General features: G+C 49.3%; 8 protein-coding genes across 8 annotated transcripts; 5 read left to right on the top strand and 3 right to left on the bottom strand.

Annotated features, from left to right (window-relative positions):
• Positions 1-609: 609 nt before the first annotated feature.
• PC9H_004808 (uncharacterized protein) lies at positions 610-1,202 on the top strand (the record flags this gene model as incomplete). The annotated part of the gene is made up of 3 exons (XM_036774389.1): positions 610-693; positions 750-771; positions 967-1,202. 3 exons carry the CDS (start codon positions 610-612, stop codon positions 1,200-1,202), a joined length of 342 nt encoding a protein of 113 aa, XP_036632891.1.
• A 521-nt stretch (positions 1,203-1,723) lies between these two features.
• PC9H_004807 (uncharacterized protein) lies at positions 1,724-2,172 on the bottom strand (the record flags this gene model as incomplete). The annotated part of the gene is made up of 3 exons (XM_036774388.1): positions 1,724-1,770; positions 1,834-1,871; positions 1,922-2,172. The coding sequence occupies 3 exons, from the start codon at positions 2,170-2,172 to the stop codon at positions 1,724-1,726; spliced, it is 336 nt and encodes a 111-aa protein (XP_036632890.1).
• Positions 2,173-4,854: 2,682 nt separating this feature from the next.
• Positions 4,855-6,879, bottom strand: PC9H_004806 (uncharacterized protein; the record flags this gene model as incomplete). Its single annotated transcript, XM_036774387.1, has 10 exons — positions 4,855-4,989; positions 5,050-5,163; positions 5,219-5,235; positions 5,297-5,324; positions 5,376-5,689; positions 5,743-5,852; positions 5,907-5,992; positions 6,042-6,353; positions 6,401-6,567; positions 6,618-6,879. 10 exons carry the CDS (start codon positions 6,877-6,879, stop codon positions 4,855-4,857), a joined length of 1,545 nt encoding a protein of 514 aa, XP_036632889.1.
• A 213-nt stretch (positions 6,880-7,092) lies between these two features.
• Positions 7,093-7,997, bottom strand: PC9H_004805 (uncharacterized protein; the record flags this gene model as incomplete). Its single annotated transcript, XM_036774386.1, has 2 exons — positions 7,093-7,370; positions 7,421-7,997. 2 exons carry the CDS (start codon positions 7,995-7,997, stop codon positions 7,093-7,095), a joined length of 855 nt encoding a protein of 284 aa, XP_036632888.1.
• A 246-nt stretch (positions 7,998-8,243) lies between these two features.
• PC9H_004804 (uncharacterized protein) lies at positions 8,244-9,765 on the top strand (the record flags this gene model as incomplete). Its single annotated transcript, XM_036774385.1, has 6 exons — positions 8,244-8,266; positions 8,323-8,426; positions 8,488-8,641; positions 8,695-9,080; positions 9,132-9,496; positions 9,568-9,765. The coding sequence occupies 6 exons, from the start codon at positions 8,244-8,246 to the stop codon at positions 9,763-9,765; spliced, it is 1,230 nt and encodes a 409-aa protein (XP_036632887.1).
• A 623-nt stretch (positions 9,766-10,388) lies between these two features.
• PC9H_004803 (uncharacterized protein) lies at positions 10,389-11,108 on the top strand (the record flags this gene model as incomplete). The annotated part of the gene is made up of 4 exons (XM_036774384.1): positions 10,389-10,636; positions 10,689-10,752; positions 10,810-10,977; positions 11,037-11,108. 4 exons carry the CDS (start codon positions 10,389-10,391, stop codon positions 11,106-11,108), a joined length of 552 nt encoding a protein of 183 aa, XP_036632886.1.
• Positions 11,109-12,174: 1,066 nt separating this feature from the next.
• Positions 12,175-13,344, top strand: PC9H_004802 (uncharacterized protein; the record flags this gene model as incomplete). Its single annotated transcript, XM_036774383.1, has 6 exons — positions 12,175-12,245; positions 12,295-12,555; positions 12,615-12,761; positions 12,818-12,909; positions 12,964-13,208; positions 13,261-13,344. The coding sequence occupies 6 exons, from the start codon at positions 12,175-12,177 to the stop codon at positions 13,342-13,344; spliced, it is 900 nt and encodes a 299-aa protein (XP_036632885.1).
• A 336-nt stretch (positions 13,345-13,680) lies between these two features.
• On the top strand, positions 13,681-17,305 carry PC9H_004801 (uncharacterized protein; the record flags this gene model as incomplete). The annotated part of the gene is made up of 19 exons (XM_036774382.1): positions 13,681-13,758; positions 13,816-13,876; positions 13,931-13,957; positions 14,014-14,130; positions 14,189-14,405; positions 14,470-14,589; positions 14,649-14,715; positions 14,773-14,788; positions 14,847-14,922; positions 14,994-15,084; positions 15,139-15,657; positions 15,722-15,757; positions 15,816-16,158; positions 16,213-16,243; positions 16,299-16,334; positions 16,384-16,510; positions 16,560-16,651; positions 16,704-16,782; positions 16,844-17,305. The coding sequence occupies 19 exons, from the start codon at positions 13,681-13,683 to the stop codon at positions 17,303-17,305; spliced, it is 2,595 nt and encodes an 864-aa protein (XP_036632884.1).
• Between the last annotated feature and the right edge of the window lie 293 nt (positions 17,306-17,598).

The raw sequence follows: 17,598 nt of genomic DNA, 5'->3' as shown, positions 1-17,598 counted from the left end.
AGATGGAAGTTACCTCCTGAGTATTGGACAAACCGCTAGTCCGACTGAGGAATACAAAAGCAGCTCTTAGGATATATAAAAGGAAGGTAGGGAAACAAACCACTCTCATGCCCATCCGATATTGACCAAGTATGTTTTTCTCAGCCTTGTCGGTGACACAGCCTTGTTTCCTTTCTGAGGACAATGGCAAGGATGCCGATTTAACCTAAGTACCTCGTCACGGTCGCGGCTCGCCTTTGGTTGGTCTATATGACACCCTAGGGGCCAGAACATACCCAGAGGGGCACTGTTTGTCCTAGAAGTAAACTATTCGGTCAATTCGATTATTCTTGCTCTGGATCCGCCTGACTTACTTCGCGACGCGACTGACTGCCTTTATTGACGCGTAGTTTGGTTCCGTGTCATTTCAATATTTGATTTCCGCGTGCGCGTGATGAGAGTCGCGTGATGTCGAACGGCAACTACCGATGACCGACATCGATTACCCCAGCCCATGGGAAATCTAGACGTCATCTGGAGTCTCGACGGTATAAAGGGAATCGCGTGCACGAGCATTGCTTCAATCTACCATCATCCACCAAATATCCACCACAACCCGCAACACCGATAATGCCTGAAGTCATCACTAAAGTCATCTACAAGCCAGATCCTCAGTCAACCGAGGAATATCTTGTCATTGTCGATCATGACCAGGTTGGTGCCACGATCATATCACTTTAGCGTCGCTAATGTTGGTCTTCTGTCTGTAGTATAAGAAGTGGAAAGAAGGAGGTATGTTACGAACTTGCATTGAATCGATCTGAGTGCTCATATCACGGATCTATAGACACGTAAACGGCAGATTTTGCGCCTAGTGATCTATTCACTAACTCAAATTTCCCCAGAACGATCGCCCTATCGGCCGTCGTAGATTGCAAGCTCGATTTCTCCATCTGAGCTATGCGTCCTGACATGACTCTTTGCCAGCCTTCCAAGTCTTCTACTCCAACCAAGGGAACCAAGGGCTTCTAGGGAAGCCATCGAAGCAACAATTGGATACAGTCTTTGGCACGCACAAAGACGACGACGTTGTGCTAGCGATATTACAGAAGGGCAAGCCTCAGGCTAGTGAAGGTATCGCCAACTCGAATTTCGGCACGACAAATGTTGCTCGTGGGAGTATTGGCGTTAGTACTCGAGGAAAGGGCAACACAGGCATCTGAAGGGATCGCAGGTCGACTGTTTTGGACAACTACGGTTAAATTAAAGCATATCGATTTTGAATCAAACAATCCAATTGTATATCTTACCGCTTTGGCACCTACAACGTACGTACGACTACTGTGCAATTCGGGACCGTTCCGCGTCCAGTCTGAGTCAGTGCGCTTCGAACATGTGCTTGTTCGGTACCGGCCAGGATTTGCATCTAAGACTACCGAAAACAGTGCCAGACCTACTCAGCATGTCAATACAAGTGCTCTACGCTGTATCGTACAGCCTATCGGCGCGCGGACTGTGGTAGCGTAGTCAAATTTCCAGGGGGTAGAAGCCTGGCTTCGAATCGCGCGTAGACGCATATGACAGACTCGATTCTCCGACAAGCGTATACTGGATTTACATGGTGCAAATATACAGACGTCAATGGCACAGGACGGCGAGGTGTACTACGATCAAGCCCACCAGGCAATTCTACACCCCTACTCATGCAGCAGGAGGCGCCAATTTGGTCTCGTTTGCTACAAAATTAGAGGTTGAGGTTGATGGGAGTGCAACCAAGTGCAATCAAGCCATCTACGAAATTGTTTAGCTTTCTATTTGCAGTGCGAAACAACAAGTTAGTGTATCGACACTCACTGAAGCTATTGTCGTTGCAGCAGACAGCCTGAGCGTTACTAGATGCATCGCGTTAACGAGGTTGGCTGTGTTGAACGAGTAGAATTACCATTGGGCACCTCCCGCACCAACAACAGTAACGGGGCTGCAGGTGACACCGACGAGCCCTGTGATGTCGCCAACGACGAGTCCCAACAGTCCGAATAGGGAAGTCAGGGATTTCGAATCGGCGGACTGCACGGACTTGCAGCACTGAAGTTCTCCAGTGCTGCAGGATCCGGCAGCGGGCTCGTTTCTGCGAGTGGGGGTGGCGGCCGCAAGGCTAGCAAGAGCAGTGACGACAAAAGTGTTGAACAACATGGTGAAGATAGGCGATGAAGTAACTCTGTAGGTAGCCGATCAAAGGGGTTTGTTTTCGACTGGAGAACTATTGCTGAATCTTGCAAGCCTTTTATACATTTCGCGGGGTAGCTGCGGTCTGCTACTGACCTACTTTTCTGGCCTATCATTGCTGGGTCACTCCTCAAGAACAGGTGGTAAAGTTGTTGGAGCGATTGGTGAGGCGATGGAGCAACATAGAAGTTCCGCGGACGATTGTGTCCGCAAACAAAATACGCAAGAGTTTGGGCGGCGGGGCTCCCTTGGGAATCCCGAAAGCGCCGTCTATAGGAAACACAGCTATCAGAAAGCAGTTGTATCAACAAATTGTCCTACCGAGAGAGAAAATGCGTTGATTGTACGACACAACGACTGATTCAACACACGCGTTCAGTGACCCTCTGAGTGAGGGGCACTGGTTATCCGTGAATTACTCAAGCAACGTGGCTTGCGTGTATATCCTGCATTCCGTAATCCCTGTAGATCGCACCACAGATTTACGGAATTGATTTCCCACTGTCTGTAATACAGTTGCATGCCGCGCACATGTCAAATGATCGATATCACAACTTATAAGTAGACTTTAGGGCGGCTCACTAGTGTTTTGTGATTCATGATGCATGGTCGTTAATAACATACTGCCAGCTCCACCACAGCTTCGGAGTATTCGACTATGGCCCCATGATTGAATGAACCTTCAAGGATTGTCATGGTGGTGGTCGGTAGGCTCGGTATATTTAAAGGTCCGCTTGCTGCCCAACATAGTCCGACGTTGCCCAAATAAGGTTATTGTTGTTCAAGCCTAGGCTGACACTCGTGCTCTGATCGTACTCCGGCAGGAACGTTCTCATCTGCGTGTCCAATCTACCGTCTTACTACTAGGAATCCGTCCGCTGGACCAAGGCCCTTCATAGGATGATACCAAGGTGTCCCTAGAAGACCCCTCGACATCCCCATACGTGGCGTGGCCCTCCTCAAAATCACACTTCCTGCACGCATCCACTCCACAATAAAACGTCTTTACGTACAAAGGAACCTTCATATCTCTTTCTCAGATTACCCTGGACGCTTCTGGGTTTGTCCAGAACTCATTTTCCGCTGTTTCGCGGATGCTGAGCACTGAACATTGACAATTTCATTCCCTAGGCCCTCTCGACCTTCCCATGAGTCCCCTTCCTGTACCATGCGGTCGGTTCAGTAAATTAAATCGAAGTACCAAGCGGAGTGCGTACTCCCGGACGCCATGAACCATATTTTCTAAGAGGTACAGGAGAGACGGAGTCCCAAATACTGTACTTGTATATGACCTTGAACCGTATTTAACCATTTCCGGGAAGTATAACACTGCGGGACATTGCCGAAATACCACAGGCCATCGATCCTGTTTCATCGAACCTAACGATGCCTGCCTATGAATAACTGGCCTGCTGCCTTGGTGTCGATAAAAGCTGAACATGGAGCATCGGAAACTTCCCACTCCCCACCAAGGAACTAGCAGACACCCTCAGAGATGGAGATACGCAATTTATATCCAACCGCCCTCGTTGACTCTTACCTTGTGGCCGCCATCCCCCACACCGCCCTTCTGCGGCGTACATCGCCCAATCGTCGCTTCCAAAGGGGTCGATCCGAAATTCAGGTTTCCCGTCATCTACAGACGGAGATGGCAACTTTACTTCATTACTAACGCTGAATGTGGTGCGTATTCTGCGAAACTTGCTGTTGTGTCGTTCCGATCAACGTCTCATATTGCTGCTATCAGTTTCGCCGCGTTGGCCACGGGCCAGTGGGTCTGTGACCATTCCATATTTGTAGAACCATGCCGACTGACGCTATGTTCTCCCGCAGAAGATGGCTTTGGTCATTGTGGACTGAACATGAGCGAGTGAACAAATGAAGAATTCCCGGCACAATTAGCGGAGCATCATTATCTTGCGAAGCAAGCAAATTAGTAAATTTGTATATATAGGCAGTTTAAACAGGCACAGTGAACTGGATGGCATTCAGCGATGGCCGTGTATTTCTGCCGTAAAGGTATGACGGAACCATCACGGGTATAGAGTTATCCTGCCGGCAACAACGACGTCAAGGATGACAGATGAGCGAGGATCTGATTCGTGCAGCACGCGCGGCTGTGCAGGAGTAGCGGCAGCTCGTGAGTAGGAACGTCGAGCCTGGCCAATTAGCGTCTTCCGCTACATTCGTCGTCCCGGAAATACGGTGGGAGTACGCCCGTACACCATCCAAGTTGTAACAGAGAGAAGGCTGGTTGATCGGGATCTTGCCTACGCGGTCGGGGTTTGTCGCCCATCTCAGAAAACGGGCCGAAAACATCAAGTATGAAAGGATTCCAAGAAAGAAAGCTGTTTGGTTGGATGCACGACTTGTCCACGTTGCACGAGTGGAGACTACACCTCAGTTCACGGCATGGTGCTCCTCTCTCATGGTGAGGGTGAGGGTCAACCTAATCGGAGAGCAATATTGGCGATTGGAGCGTCAGGCCTTAATGTTCAGGACATTGCATTGTCAACAACGCCCGAAGAGTACTCACATCAAGACGTGTCCCTGAAAATTCCATCGAAGAGTCCGCGGTACAGGGAATGTATTCAATCAACCTTGTGTGTAAATTATTTCTAGAGATCATTGTATGACCACCGACCTCGTTCAACTCTGACCTGCCATCTCCACCCATTCTTTGCTACCCATCTGAACCAATCGGGAGCAAGCTCTCGCGAAGGCGAACACCTCTTCTTCGCCAGTGAAAATAGAACTACTACCAACAGCGTGGCTGGTTAAACCCTGTATAGTAATATTAGTATTGAAGTTCCTTGAGTGTGGAGTGGGGCGGCATCGACGTACCAAGTCGTCCATAACACTTCTCATATGATCGGATATCGGTTTGGCAGCATCATTCGAAGCATCATCCGAGAAAACCTGTGTCACAGGGACTTCTGAAGTGACAAACAATCTTGTCTGTGGGGAGTGGAGTTTCTAAAAAGAGTTGAAAAGCGACAACGAGGTCTCTCACCTTGCTTTCATAGCATGCTTCATTTTCAATGCGAAATGAGAAACAATAACTTAAACAGGGGGCGGAGTAAGAACGTACCATCAATGAAAGTGATAAACCTCCTTGCCTGCGACACACGTCAGCCAGAAATCTTACGGGAGGCCGATAGAAGTCGTACCATGTCCTTCTGACTCAACCCCATTTTCGGTATACCCACAACGAACACCGTCTCGAAAACCCTGGCCACTTCAATATAATCAGCAGCACTGAGCGGCTGACCGCAAAGCTTGTCGAACTCGAACCAAGCTACTGTAGAAGTGCTCTTAGGTACCAGCAGTGTCCTTCCCCAAATCTTCAACGGCCTATTCTCGATGGGAGGATCGGAACGCTCAGACGTAAATTGATCAAAGATTTGACGAATAGCAATGTCCGTTTGTTCGGAAAGGGGATCATAATAGACTTTGGATAGCGCACGAGGAACACGACGGTAATCTGAACGGTGCATTGAAGTCAGTCAGTTCAAGATTGCCAGTAGTTATACATACCAGTTCCAGAATTCAAATCGGTGACTTCAATTTGGGATTTAATTAACTCAATGGCTGGAACAAAGCTTGATCTTTGGATCCCATTCTTGTAAAGGTCGTCAGGATGTCGGCTATGCAGAAACCCGCTCAGCGCACAAGAGTAGCCTAAAGGATCCAGCACGTACTTTGAGGTCATCACCATGACAACACCAAACTTCATTAGGTTCTCTAGTAGACGTCGAAGAATCATGGCATCGGCGATATCAGTAACCTACGTGTAATTTAGCACTCTCCGAAGGTTAATGGGGAAATGAACGAACTTGGAACTCGTCAAAGCAAAGTACGCAAGCTTCATTCGCCAGGTCTCTGGCTACAGGCAATATCGGGTCGCCACCACGATATCCCATTGCTTTCTTGGCTTCATGGACCCTCTTGTGTACGTCGATCATGAACGCATGAAAGTGAACCCGGCGCTTCCGAGTCATATTTGAAGGCAGTGTCTGGTAGAATAGATCCATTAACATGGTCTTGCCCGTCCCGACATCTCCATAGAGATATAGACCTTTAGGAATGTTAGGAGGGGGAGCCTGCGCATCGGGATCGCTGCGAGTGAAAGGAAATATCCGAGAGAGCTGAAGAGGAATGAATTAGGATATCAATAGACATTACAAGGACATACCAATGAATTAGACTCTGAGGGGCTAGGAATAGTCGGTGGGTCGTAGCTGAGCAGTTGATTATGAAGCCTTTGTAGTCTTCCAATTATACGATGTTGATGTTCATCTCCCCGCAGGATCCCTGACTCTACAAGTTGATGGTAACGAGCGATTGGCGTACTTGAGTCCTCTGGCTAACAAGTCAGCGAGCGTCAAGACAAGTCAGTTTACTGTCGTCACCTTTGAATATCTTTGTGTGATGTTCGGTTGCATTATCTGACGATTGCTTCAATAGTGATGCTGGCAACGGTGTAGAACTAGTCGAGGCTTCCGCGAGAGTCGAATTGCACGCTTTAGAGTGGGTACTGACGTTCCTTGGTACACGATTCTTGGCCAATGTAGATAGAGAGGCTCGGCGAATGAATGTGGAATTCCTCGACCGCGCTGTGACATGCCGGGGTATTGACGACGATGAGATTAGTCTCCGAGTAGCCGGGTTCATTAGACAAGAATGAGATTGAGGTATATAAGTTCTGGGGCGGTTGATAAATCTATCCAAGATGTAGAGAACAGAGTCAGCTTTCCCAAAGGCCGCACTGGGGCAAACAAGTTGATGGTGGTGGTACAAGCGGGACAGACATTCATCAATTTGGATGGCCGAGGCCCGGGACCCGGCAATAATAAGTAGGCGCCCATAAACAGGGGTCAATTACATTTAACTATTGAAGATCCTCGAATGCTGCAAATCATGGCGACCGGCCAATATCTCGCCCAGAGGCCAAGTTGTTGCGGGGCCAGCATTCAGCTCATCAAATTCTTCATCCAGAATTCCAGTCTTCTTATTCCGACATCGGGAGGTCTCGGCTTCAACAAGTGGCCGGACAGCGTGCAACAAAAGTTGCTGGGCTCCATATGGACCAACTTCATTCAGCCTGACCGAGGCTGAAAGGAGGCTTCGGGCATGAAGAAACAGGTGCAGGTACTGCGAACGCTCTAGAAACCCATATTCAGCCGCGTCAGGACAATGCTAAATCGTCACGTACCGAGGGATAAGTTCAGAGTCCCTGTTAGCAAGCCCCAGCAAATGGGTAGATGGCCTTGAGTCTCTTCTCTGCGTATCATCGTCTTAAACTTGTCTACGACGGTGTTGATGGATATAGCCCGTTTGTTTGGCTGTAGGCTTGCCTTCAAGGAAGGGGGAGCAGAGAACCCTTTCGTGAATAATGTCAATAGCGCTACCCCCTGAGCCGTGGATGCACGCCTGGCGGGATGGTTCAATGTCATGTCATGATATAGTTGGTCAAGAGTACTGAGAGAGTGCAGAAGCTCTTCCATGCTCAAAGACGCGTCCGTATCTTCGCTGGTCGCATCGATGGATCTCTTGAATTCGTGAACAGCGCGATGAGCATCGGAAACGAATGGGAGGGCTGAGCGTGCATAAGTTTCCAGACTATCTTGAATAAATGCAATTGTTCTGGTTTCACTGGATCTCGAATTTGAGCCTGCAGGAAATCCGTGCTTGAGGTAAGATTCAAATCCTGCGGAGGCGACAAACGATCCAGTCGGTAGATTGCTGTCCGAAAGAAGAAGCAAGATATACGTCTCGTCGTCCCCTTCCATGTACAGAATCAAGGAGCTGAACCTGCGCTGATTTCCTGTGGGATCGGGGGTGTGAAAGTAAGTTTTGAAACGACAAGTCCGAGCGCCTATTATACCCTGTTTTGGACGCAGTACTCCTAGTGAGCGACGCTTCATCCGTTGGACCAACTCTTCATCCATTCTTCAAAAGGGTCCCAGGGGCTGCGCGCATCACCAACGATACCTCGATAACAACTCACATTTTGCACACCATATATTCCGTCCATAATGGCCTATTCAAGATTAGCAAAGTACTTTCTTCTATATAGCCTTGCAATAATAGTCCCTCACGTGTATATATTTCCAGGGGTAAGAAACGCGCTATAAAGGAAGAGGAAGAGGAGAGCAGCACCTCGCCGTCCTTGTCATCATTATCGCCCGAGCCTACCCAGAGACCTGTGGTCAAGAAGCGTACGTGCGTCCGCGTTCCCCGCGATATCATCTCGCCATGAAGGCTTACTTTCTCAAACAGCCAAGCGGGCTGAGACAAGAAAGTGCCCCGTATGTGAAGAGCAAATACCCGTACGCTTGCTCGCGAAGCATTCCGAGCTTGAAAGCGAAAGAGTGGAGGAAATAATAAAGGGCATCGGGAGTAGTAAAGGAGAGTACCACGCTTCGCAAGATGGGTGAGGGCGTCTCGTGTTTGTAACAATTGTTCAGAATTCACTTCAGCTGTTAGGACGCGTCGTTCGGCCGCCCGTGCTCGTAAGAGTATGAGCGCTATGAACACCAGGAGTAGTGCAACTGCCGACATATTAGAAGAGACGAGTAAGGCCATACAGATCATTAAACGGCATCGCAAGCGACGGCACGCTAAGCTACGAGATATGACCAGGGAAGACGAAGAGGGGCGGACGAAAGTAGTTCAGAGTAGTGGCATCGTATGTCCCGTGTGCGCCCAGGCGGTTCCCGGAGATCAGGACGTGGTGGAGGCTCATGTGGACGCGTGTCTGGCAAGCGAGGCACGCCGTATAGATGTGGAGCAGCAAGATGAAGCTGGTCCTAGTCATCCGACCGATTGGGGCGGTAACCATTCTCGTATTGGGAATGTATCAGGTCTCAGAGGTATTGTCAATTTGTTTCCCGGTTTGCCCATAATTTATGCCCGCCTCCCAGGTGCTGGCTTCAACATTAGAAACCGCACGCAAGAAGACGTCGATGATGAGGTGGACATAGATGGCGACGACGAAGCAGTGTTTGGGACTGCCCAGTTCACAGAATGCGATATCATGCGAATCGACGCGGTCCGAATGGAGGAAGAGGAATCGGGGGACGAAGATGTGGATATAGGTGGTCCTGGGGAGCGGCAGAGATCTACTTCGTCGATGCAGGCACAAGAACAAGCGACGAATACACCGGAGGACGGTATATTAGTCGACGTAACCGAGCCCAATGAAGTCGACCATTTAATCACCGCTGCCAGACGTGGAGGTCACATTCAATCATTAGTTACCGCGCTGGAGCGGAAGATACAACAATTGGTACAAACCATTCCAACTTCTATTCAATCCGTTATGAATCCTCATCTGATTTCACTTCGGTGGTAATTTAGGAATCGTCACAGTCAACATCTTCGGCGTCACTGCAATGTCGCATATGCCTGGACCCATACACGGAGCCGACTGTTTCAACGGGATGTTGGCATACGTGCTGCCGAGAATGCTGGTTACGTTGTCTAGGATTAACAAAGCTCTGCCCAATCTGCAAGCGGATCACTATTGCTACTGATCTCCGCAGGATATACTTATAACTTCATTAATGGGCGTTGGCGCTTTGTGTACAATGTTCGACCCTTGTGTGTACACCTTGCACATTGATCTACTCATTTTCTCTATCCGATCCTCAGCGAGGAGGGTATTATCCTCCTCTTCGTGAGCTTGCAAACCTCCTCTGACCCTTAAAGCTCTCGCGTTCGTAACGATAGGCAGATCTGCGGCCTGTGTGTTAGTAGTCCCGAGACCTTGAGTCCCTGTTCTGAACCTGGCCCGGAACGCTGATGTTTCGGACATCTTATTCATATGCGCCAGTGGGGGATGATGGGCCCAATGTGCAACACCCACATCTCGTTGTCTTGCATGTATATTCACAGCTCCGATCAGCCCTCAAGGTGTTTCGTCGGATGCGGTGGCACATGGAACCAGTCTATTGTGAGGGACGTTTAAGATAACAAGGGCGTCTGCAGGTTTTGTTGTCGTCCGACTCGGGCGCGCACTGCCATTGTGGGGGTGATGATCTCTTGGTATAGTTGGTTGGTTCGCTGCATGGTGGTCATGATGCACCTGTGACTGGCAGCGCAATCGCCTTTAAAAGGCCACCTGCAATCACCCTCCACCTCTCCACATCCAAGCACCTCTTTAGTCACCACCCTACGCGATGCAATACTATTTCGGGGGCAAAGACGTGTGTAACTCCACCATCAAGTCCTCACAAGACGACGGCGTGCGGTTTACGGTGGCCACAGACGAGGTCGACGACAAAACGCGGACAGAGATATGGCACGGCGACAAAGCCTCGAGGGTAGCTGTGATTCATTGGGACGACCGAGTTTTTGAGATTTATGGGCGAAAGTTGAGTTTTACGACGGTAAAGGCGCATCCTTCGGGAATCCTTGTCTCTAGCACGTTCGTCCATCCTCCGCCCCACGTATGTCAACGACACTGATGAATTGGCCAGTGACAGGATTTGGCGGTGGGACGGAGATGCGTATTTGTTGGAACATGACGACGGAGAATGGGAGGTTTGTCATTCGCTTATACCCCCCTCCTCGTTGGCGTTGACTGGAACTACCTGTTAGCTGAAAGAAGAGCTCAGCGAGCAACCTGCAGCCAAATTCACCTCCTACCACCCTCGTATATTTCACGACGACGAGCCTGCGTCTATCCAGGTAGAACCCCACGTGCAGCGGGAGACGGTATTCTTCGTCTTGTTATTCGTCTATTCGGAATTCAAGCGCCAGACTTCCGTGAGGTTTCCGGATGAACAACGTCCTTGGTGGTTGCTGACTGGTCGCTCGTTCCACAGGAAAAAGAAACCAAGGCCGCGGTGAAAGGCATCAAGCGCGCGCACAAGCTCATGGAGTTGCAGGACCGATGAATTTGGTTTGATTTTTTTGCTAGTGACTCGCAATGTATACAGACAGACATAATGCCATCAGAGGATGTAATATATCAGCAGAGACTTTTCTGCCAACGTGCACTCACTGAGCCTGTGGCGTTCATTCTACCAGACAATCCACGGTGCGCATGCGTTGACGTACAGGCGTGTACAGTCCTTTGTTGCGCAAGAAAAGCCAGCCTTCATACCGTAAGCTGAAATGGGCAGGGATGCCGGAAAAGTTGCAAAAATGATTCGGTAGGTACTTCGAGCTTCAGCGCTCGTCCCAGGCAGGGAGTATATACACTACAAATTTGGCGATCAGTTTCCGGTAAGAGGTATGTTTGGAGACGGAAGTTCATATCTGGCCTAATTTCATCCTCACATCCACTTGTCTCATAAGAGCACTTCCAGGTAGTGTATACCGGGTGGAGTTGGGTACGCAATGTACAACCACAAATTGGAATAATCACAACAGACGAAGAGCAGTGTGAGCGACTCACACTTCTACGCTTTGCTCCGAATCCCCGGGGACGTGTCATCAATGGAAACCAACTATGCATTGGCATTAAGTCTACGAATAATTGATCTTACAATATGACAGCAAGTCGACAAATGAAGTTTATGCAAGCGGGCTAACAAGCCTGACGAAAGCAAATGAGCAAAGGAACAAATTGAACGTGCACAGTACACGTACTTGATCAGAGATGGTTGCGGGTTGCTCCGCGTGAACCCAACATAGATGATCAAAGGAATCCAGCCATAGTGCAGAATGGTCTGCAAAACGATGGCTCGGTAAAAGGCGGCGGAATGGGTGTGAAGTACGCACGCGTCCAATTTCAACGGCTTTTGTGATTCTTTCCTGAAGAAACATCAGTAAAGTATCCCTGCGTTGTGAGGAACAGCTACGCATACCTTTGTTTCCTCAGAAGGCATGATTTTTTATGAAACGAAGAAAGGATGTGGGGAGAAGTGGTGGTATAGGTTTGGGTGCAATTTTGAACTCCGCAAAAAATTCTGGTGCGCGCGATCACGCTGAACGTTAGACTCAGACTTCCAAAACCAAATGACTCTTGGAATACCGTCGTCGGCGATTCACATTCAGCCTGCTGGGCCTGCTGCTCTTCCTACAACTCCGTGAGTCCGAGTCCTCTGTTGTGCGACTTGGATTCGAATTTTACCTCAGCCGAACCCCCTCGCTTGTCACAATACACCCTGTCGTGCTCTTCTCTATCCTTGATCATTATCTGCGCCGAACGGATTCTCAAGATCGCGTTATTGGGACACTTCTGGGGACACGCTCTGAATCCGATGTTATTGAAGTCAGATCCTCGTTCGCTGTCTTGCACAGCGAGACAAGTGAACAGGTTGCTGTAGACATGGACTATCACAAAGCCATGTATGAACTACACCATAAAGTAAATCCAAGAGAGGTTATCGTCGGATGGTGCGTGCTAAATTGATTGACTCAAACAGAGGTGCGTGATGCTGATCTTCATGGTCTAGGTATTCCACAGGCTCGAATCTGAACACATTTTCCGCCCTTATACAAAATTTCTACTCTCAAGAGATCGCGCCCTACCCTGCTATCCATGTCACCTTGAATACGGGTGTTGATACCAACGAAAAGGCAGGCGTGACAGCCTATGTCAGGTCCGTTCGCCTGTCATTCTTCACTTTCTCTCTCTTGACTCGCGTTGACACTCTAGCTCACCTGTGGGCGTCTTCCCCAAACCCGAAAATTGCGTATTCACCCCGGTACCAACGGAGTTGAAGTTTCACGACGCTGAGCGAAGTGGATGTACGTGAATCCTCAGAATCCCATTCGGCTACTAAATGTATGATAACATTGAAGTGGACCTCCTTACCGAGACTGCCGCTTCCCCCTCATCAACTTCCGTGCAACCTACGACGGATTTCGAGATTTTGGAAAAATCTATTGGGTCTGTCTCAGCCATGCTGGATCGCGTATTGACATACGTGCGAGCCGTCATTGCTGGCGAGGTCAAAGGGGATGCTGCTGTTGGTAAATATCTCATGGATATGCTTGGAGCTAGCACAGAGGACCTAGAAAAGGGCGGTTTCAATGCCAGCCTCCAGGTCCGTACCACCGTTCTTCGATAGGTGTGCTTCACTGACTCCTTTATTTCAGGATACATTGATGTTCTCTTACTTGGCAAATCTCGTGCGATCACAAGCAGAAGTCTCTTCGAGGCTTGCGTTGGTTACGTCGTAGTACATCTTAGTTCGTGTTACCCTCCTACTGTCACTCACCAGCACTGACTTTCTATACAGTAGTGTTCGATCTAGTTAACCAATTTGTACACCAACTACACCATCATTGCGGCTCAAGGGTCAGATAGACGGCACGGATGATATACATGTACTTTCCCCCACATGATCAACCAGAAGATCGTTGCACAACTTACAGCTCATCGTTATCATGATCTCAGCACTAATGGCCAAGTAAACTGTTCCCGAGGTTAATCCGCACCGGACGCCTTCTCAGGTATATATTGGAGCAAAAATACAGGTAGACATTCTCACCACTTGACCACCAACCACAATCGTTATGGCTGCTGAATTTGACGTCGAGGCGACGCTGGCGAAGATCCCCCTTCCCGACAAGATCAAGCTTCTTAGTGGTGTAGTATGTGTGAACACCAAATACGGCTATACCGACTGATGATCGTCGGGCGGAACTTAGGGGTGGTGGAACACCCATGCTGTTCCTGCGGCGGGATTGCAGTCACTGCGCATGAGTGATGGTAAGTTGCTAATGTTCTCTGCTTCTGACGTCGAGAAGTGACTGGGGACTCTAGGGCCAAACGGTGTCCGTGGCTCTCAGTGTGAGGCTTTATATAATTGGCTTTCCTGTGGTCACCCCTCAACTATGAACATTCAGTCTTCAACGGTGTTCCCTCTAGTTGCTTCCCTTCGTCTACGGGGCTTGGGTCGTCGTTCGACGTAGACCTTGCTTTGAGAGTGGGCGAAGCACTTGGGGTGGAATCTCATGCCAAAGGTCGGGGCGTATATACACGTTGGGATAAAGTATCAACCTAACTTTGATCGATTGGCAGGATGTCATGTCCTCCTGGCACCCACGGTGAACACTCAAAGGTCGCCCCTTGGTGGCCGTAGCTTTGAATCTTTCGCTGAGGATCCCCATCTGAACGGAACCATTGCTGCTGCTTATATAAATGGCTTGCAATCAAAAGGTGTCGCGGCCACCATCAAACACTTCGTCGCCAACGACCAAGAATTTCAAAGGTACAGAGTTTCGCTCTTGCTTGTGTGGTATAATCACTAATACAACCGATCTCAAGGTTCTCCATCAGCAGTAAGCGGCAAAGTCTTCCAGTGTGCGTGGTAGTACTGAAGGTAGAGTAGGCGAAGTTAGTGAACGAGCCTTGCGGGAGATCTATTTGAAACCTTTTCAAATCGCCATCAAGAATTCTAATCCATGGGCTCTAATGACGGCGTAAGTCTACTTATGTTGATAGCTGGTACTGATGTCGAGCGAACGAATCATCATTGCAGGTACAATCGTGTCAATGGTTTGCACGTATCAGAGAACCCTCGACTACTGGTTGACATTCTACGAGGGGTTAGTGTAGCTTTCTATTGTCACACTGTTACTTGTGCTCATCGTTAACTTGCGTAGGAATGGGGATACCAAGGTAGATCAGGATTCCCCGAACTGAAATCATTGTTGACTGTCATAATGCGAACATGCAGGCACTATTATCAGTGACTGGATTGGTGTATACAGTACCGCAGAAAGTATTAAGGCTGGCTTGGACATCGAGATGCCGTAAGTACCGACTCGCTCCTTGTCCCAAATATGACATGGATCTTCAACGTTTCAACGTTCAAATCACGCAGGGGGCCCACTGTCATGCGAGGGAAGGCAGTAGAACGTCTCATGATCGCTGAAAAGTTGTTCACTTCAGACATCGATGAGCGAGTTAGGAAGGTACGTAGGCCTACCTTGTGTCAGTCAGCCAGCACTGAACATGTAGTTTCATAGATCCTCGTCCTCTACAAACATGCGCTGGACTCAGGTGTTCCATTCGATGCACCAGAGGGGAGCATTGATACTCCGGAGTTACGGCAGCTACTCCGCACAGCAGCAGCGGATGCTACTGTCCTCTTGAAGAACGACAAACAAATACTCCCACTAAAGACTGGCATCAAAAAGATTGCTGTCATCGGACCCAATGCCAAACGAGCAATGACCTCCGGCGGTGGATCAGCTCAATTGCGGTCGACTTATGCTGTCACTCCTTTCGAGGGGATCACAGCTGCTGCAAATGAAATTGGTGCCGAAGTCACCTATCACATCGGGACGCCCTCGCATAATACGCTGCCTTTGCTTGATGGAAGTATCAGGCAGGGCAACGGTGAGCCGGGTGCATATATGCAGTTCTGGAACGAGTCACCTTCGGAGGACTTTTTGTCTACTTCCCCGCATCTCCATGCAAAGATATCTGAACATGTCTGGGACGTTCCTACTCACTCTACGAATTGCTTTCTTGCAGATGGAGTCGTGAGTTACTCAAATGTCTCTTTGCTCCGTTTATGTGCTGACCGTTTGTATTTCATGGTATTAGGACGATACGAAGGTCAACGAGGTCTGCTACATACGCGTATGTAGCCCTATACTCTCGAGTAATTCCGTCTGATTAACGGTTGACTGATGCCCAGTACACCACCAAATTCACTCCCGACGAAACTGGAAGCTGGGAGTTAGGTCTCAGCGTAGCCGGCGCTGGAAACCTCTTCGTGGATAGCAAACTGCTGATCGACCTTAGCACCGACCCCGAGCAAGGCGAATCCTTCTTCGGCTTGGGCACCATCGAGAAGAGGGAAGTTATTGACCTCGAAGCCGGGAAGACATATGATTTCGAGATACGTATCAGCAACGCGTCGTTCGTCTCTCGAGGTAGTCCCTTTAGTTGCCGTGGAGGGATAAGGCTGGGGGGCTGCAGGAAATCAGGTGGCGCGCGAGATATCGAGGAAGCCTCCAAGTTGGCTGCCGAGTCAGATGGTACGTAGTAATCAATGAGCTAACGGAAGTGAGGGCACTAACTGCTGTGATCAGTTGCTATCTTAGTAATTGGTCTCAACCACGAGTGAGTACGCACGACCAAATCTCACAGTATATCACTGAGTGTTTTTGCTCCTTAGCTGGGAGAGCGAGGGCTTTGACCGCCAGAATATCGAGTGAGCATTATTCATCTTGGCGCTTCGGGACTGATACGGTATCTCGTAGCTTGCCTCGTCTGACGAATAACCTCGTTGCTGCTGTCTTGAAAGCAAACCCAAACACAGTCATCGTCAACCAGACTGGTGCTCCAGTTGCTATGCCTTGGGCGGATAGCGCGAGCACAATCCTCCAGGTCAGGCGTCTCTGTAGCAAAGCCCCGCTTTGTGCTAACGGAGTCTTAGGCTTTCTATGGCGGTAACGAGCTTGGCAATGGCCTTGCAGATGTGCTCTTTGGCAAGGTTAACCCCTCCGGCAAGTTATCTCTGACATTCCCGTAAGCCGACAACAAACCTCAGTAGATGCCTTCCATTAACCCATTGTAATAGAAAACGTTTGGAGGACTCCCCCTCCTTCCCATCCTACGGAGACAGGGGACAAGAACTTGGCAAAATCTTATACAATGAAGTGCGTCCGACTCGATTATTCTCTCCTTCCTCTATCACCCGTGTTGAACGGGCACATCTAGGGTATCTTCGTCGGTTACAGAGGATTCGAGATCAGAAAGCTTGAGCCTCTATTCGCTTTCGGTCACGGGCTCTCCTACACAACCTTTGAGTACTCCGGCTTGCAGACTTCCGCCATCCCCGCCGGGAACGATCCCAAATTCGCTGTGACGTTCACCATCAAGAATACTGGCTCCGTGTCTGGACGAGAAGTAGCACAAGTATACATCGCCGACCCACAGTCCTCGCTCCCCAGACCTCTCAAGGAACTCAAGGGGTTCAATAAAGTCGCGCTTGAAGCGGGCGAATCGAAGGTGGTGAGCGTAGAGTTGGATAGAGAGGCACTTAGCTTCTACGATGACCGCCGCGCTGCATGGGTTGCAGAAGCGGGCAAGTTTGATGTTTTTGTTGGTGCTTCGTCTACCGATATCAAGTTGACGGGCGAGGTGGAGTTGGAGAAGTCCTTCACCTGGAAGGGGCTGTAACTTCTTCGAAGCGAAACACAACATCTCCTTCGATTGCTGATGTATGATGCTGCAAACCTGTACAGTACAATGATAGCCTATCATATCCGAAACCTGCACGCGACTATGATTCTGGGGCTCCCGCCTTTTGCCTAATCCGGGGATCATGCCTCGCAGCAAAGACATGTTTTCCAATTGCCAGCCCTATCAGGCCCGTTATAAAAAAATGAAACGAAAACAGTACTGCCTCTCACAGCGTGCAGGATAACATATTGTTGCTAACATTACATATCCAATATGTGGAGTAAATGTGC

The sequence above is a fragment of the Pleurotus ostreatus genome (genome assembly GCF_014466165.1).
Source record: "Pleurotus ostreatus strain PC9 chromosome Unknown scaffold_3, whole genome shotgun sequence".
NCBI classification, from domain to species: Eukaryota; Fungi; Basidiomycota; class Agaricomycetes; order Agaricales; family Pleurotaceae; genus Pleurotus; species Pleurotus ostreatus.
Note: the sequence above shows the minus strand (reverse complement) of the source record. Positions and strands in the feature narration are given on the sequence as shown.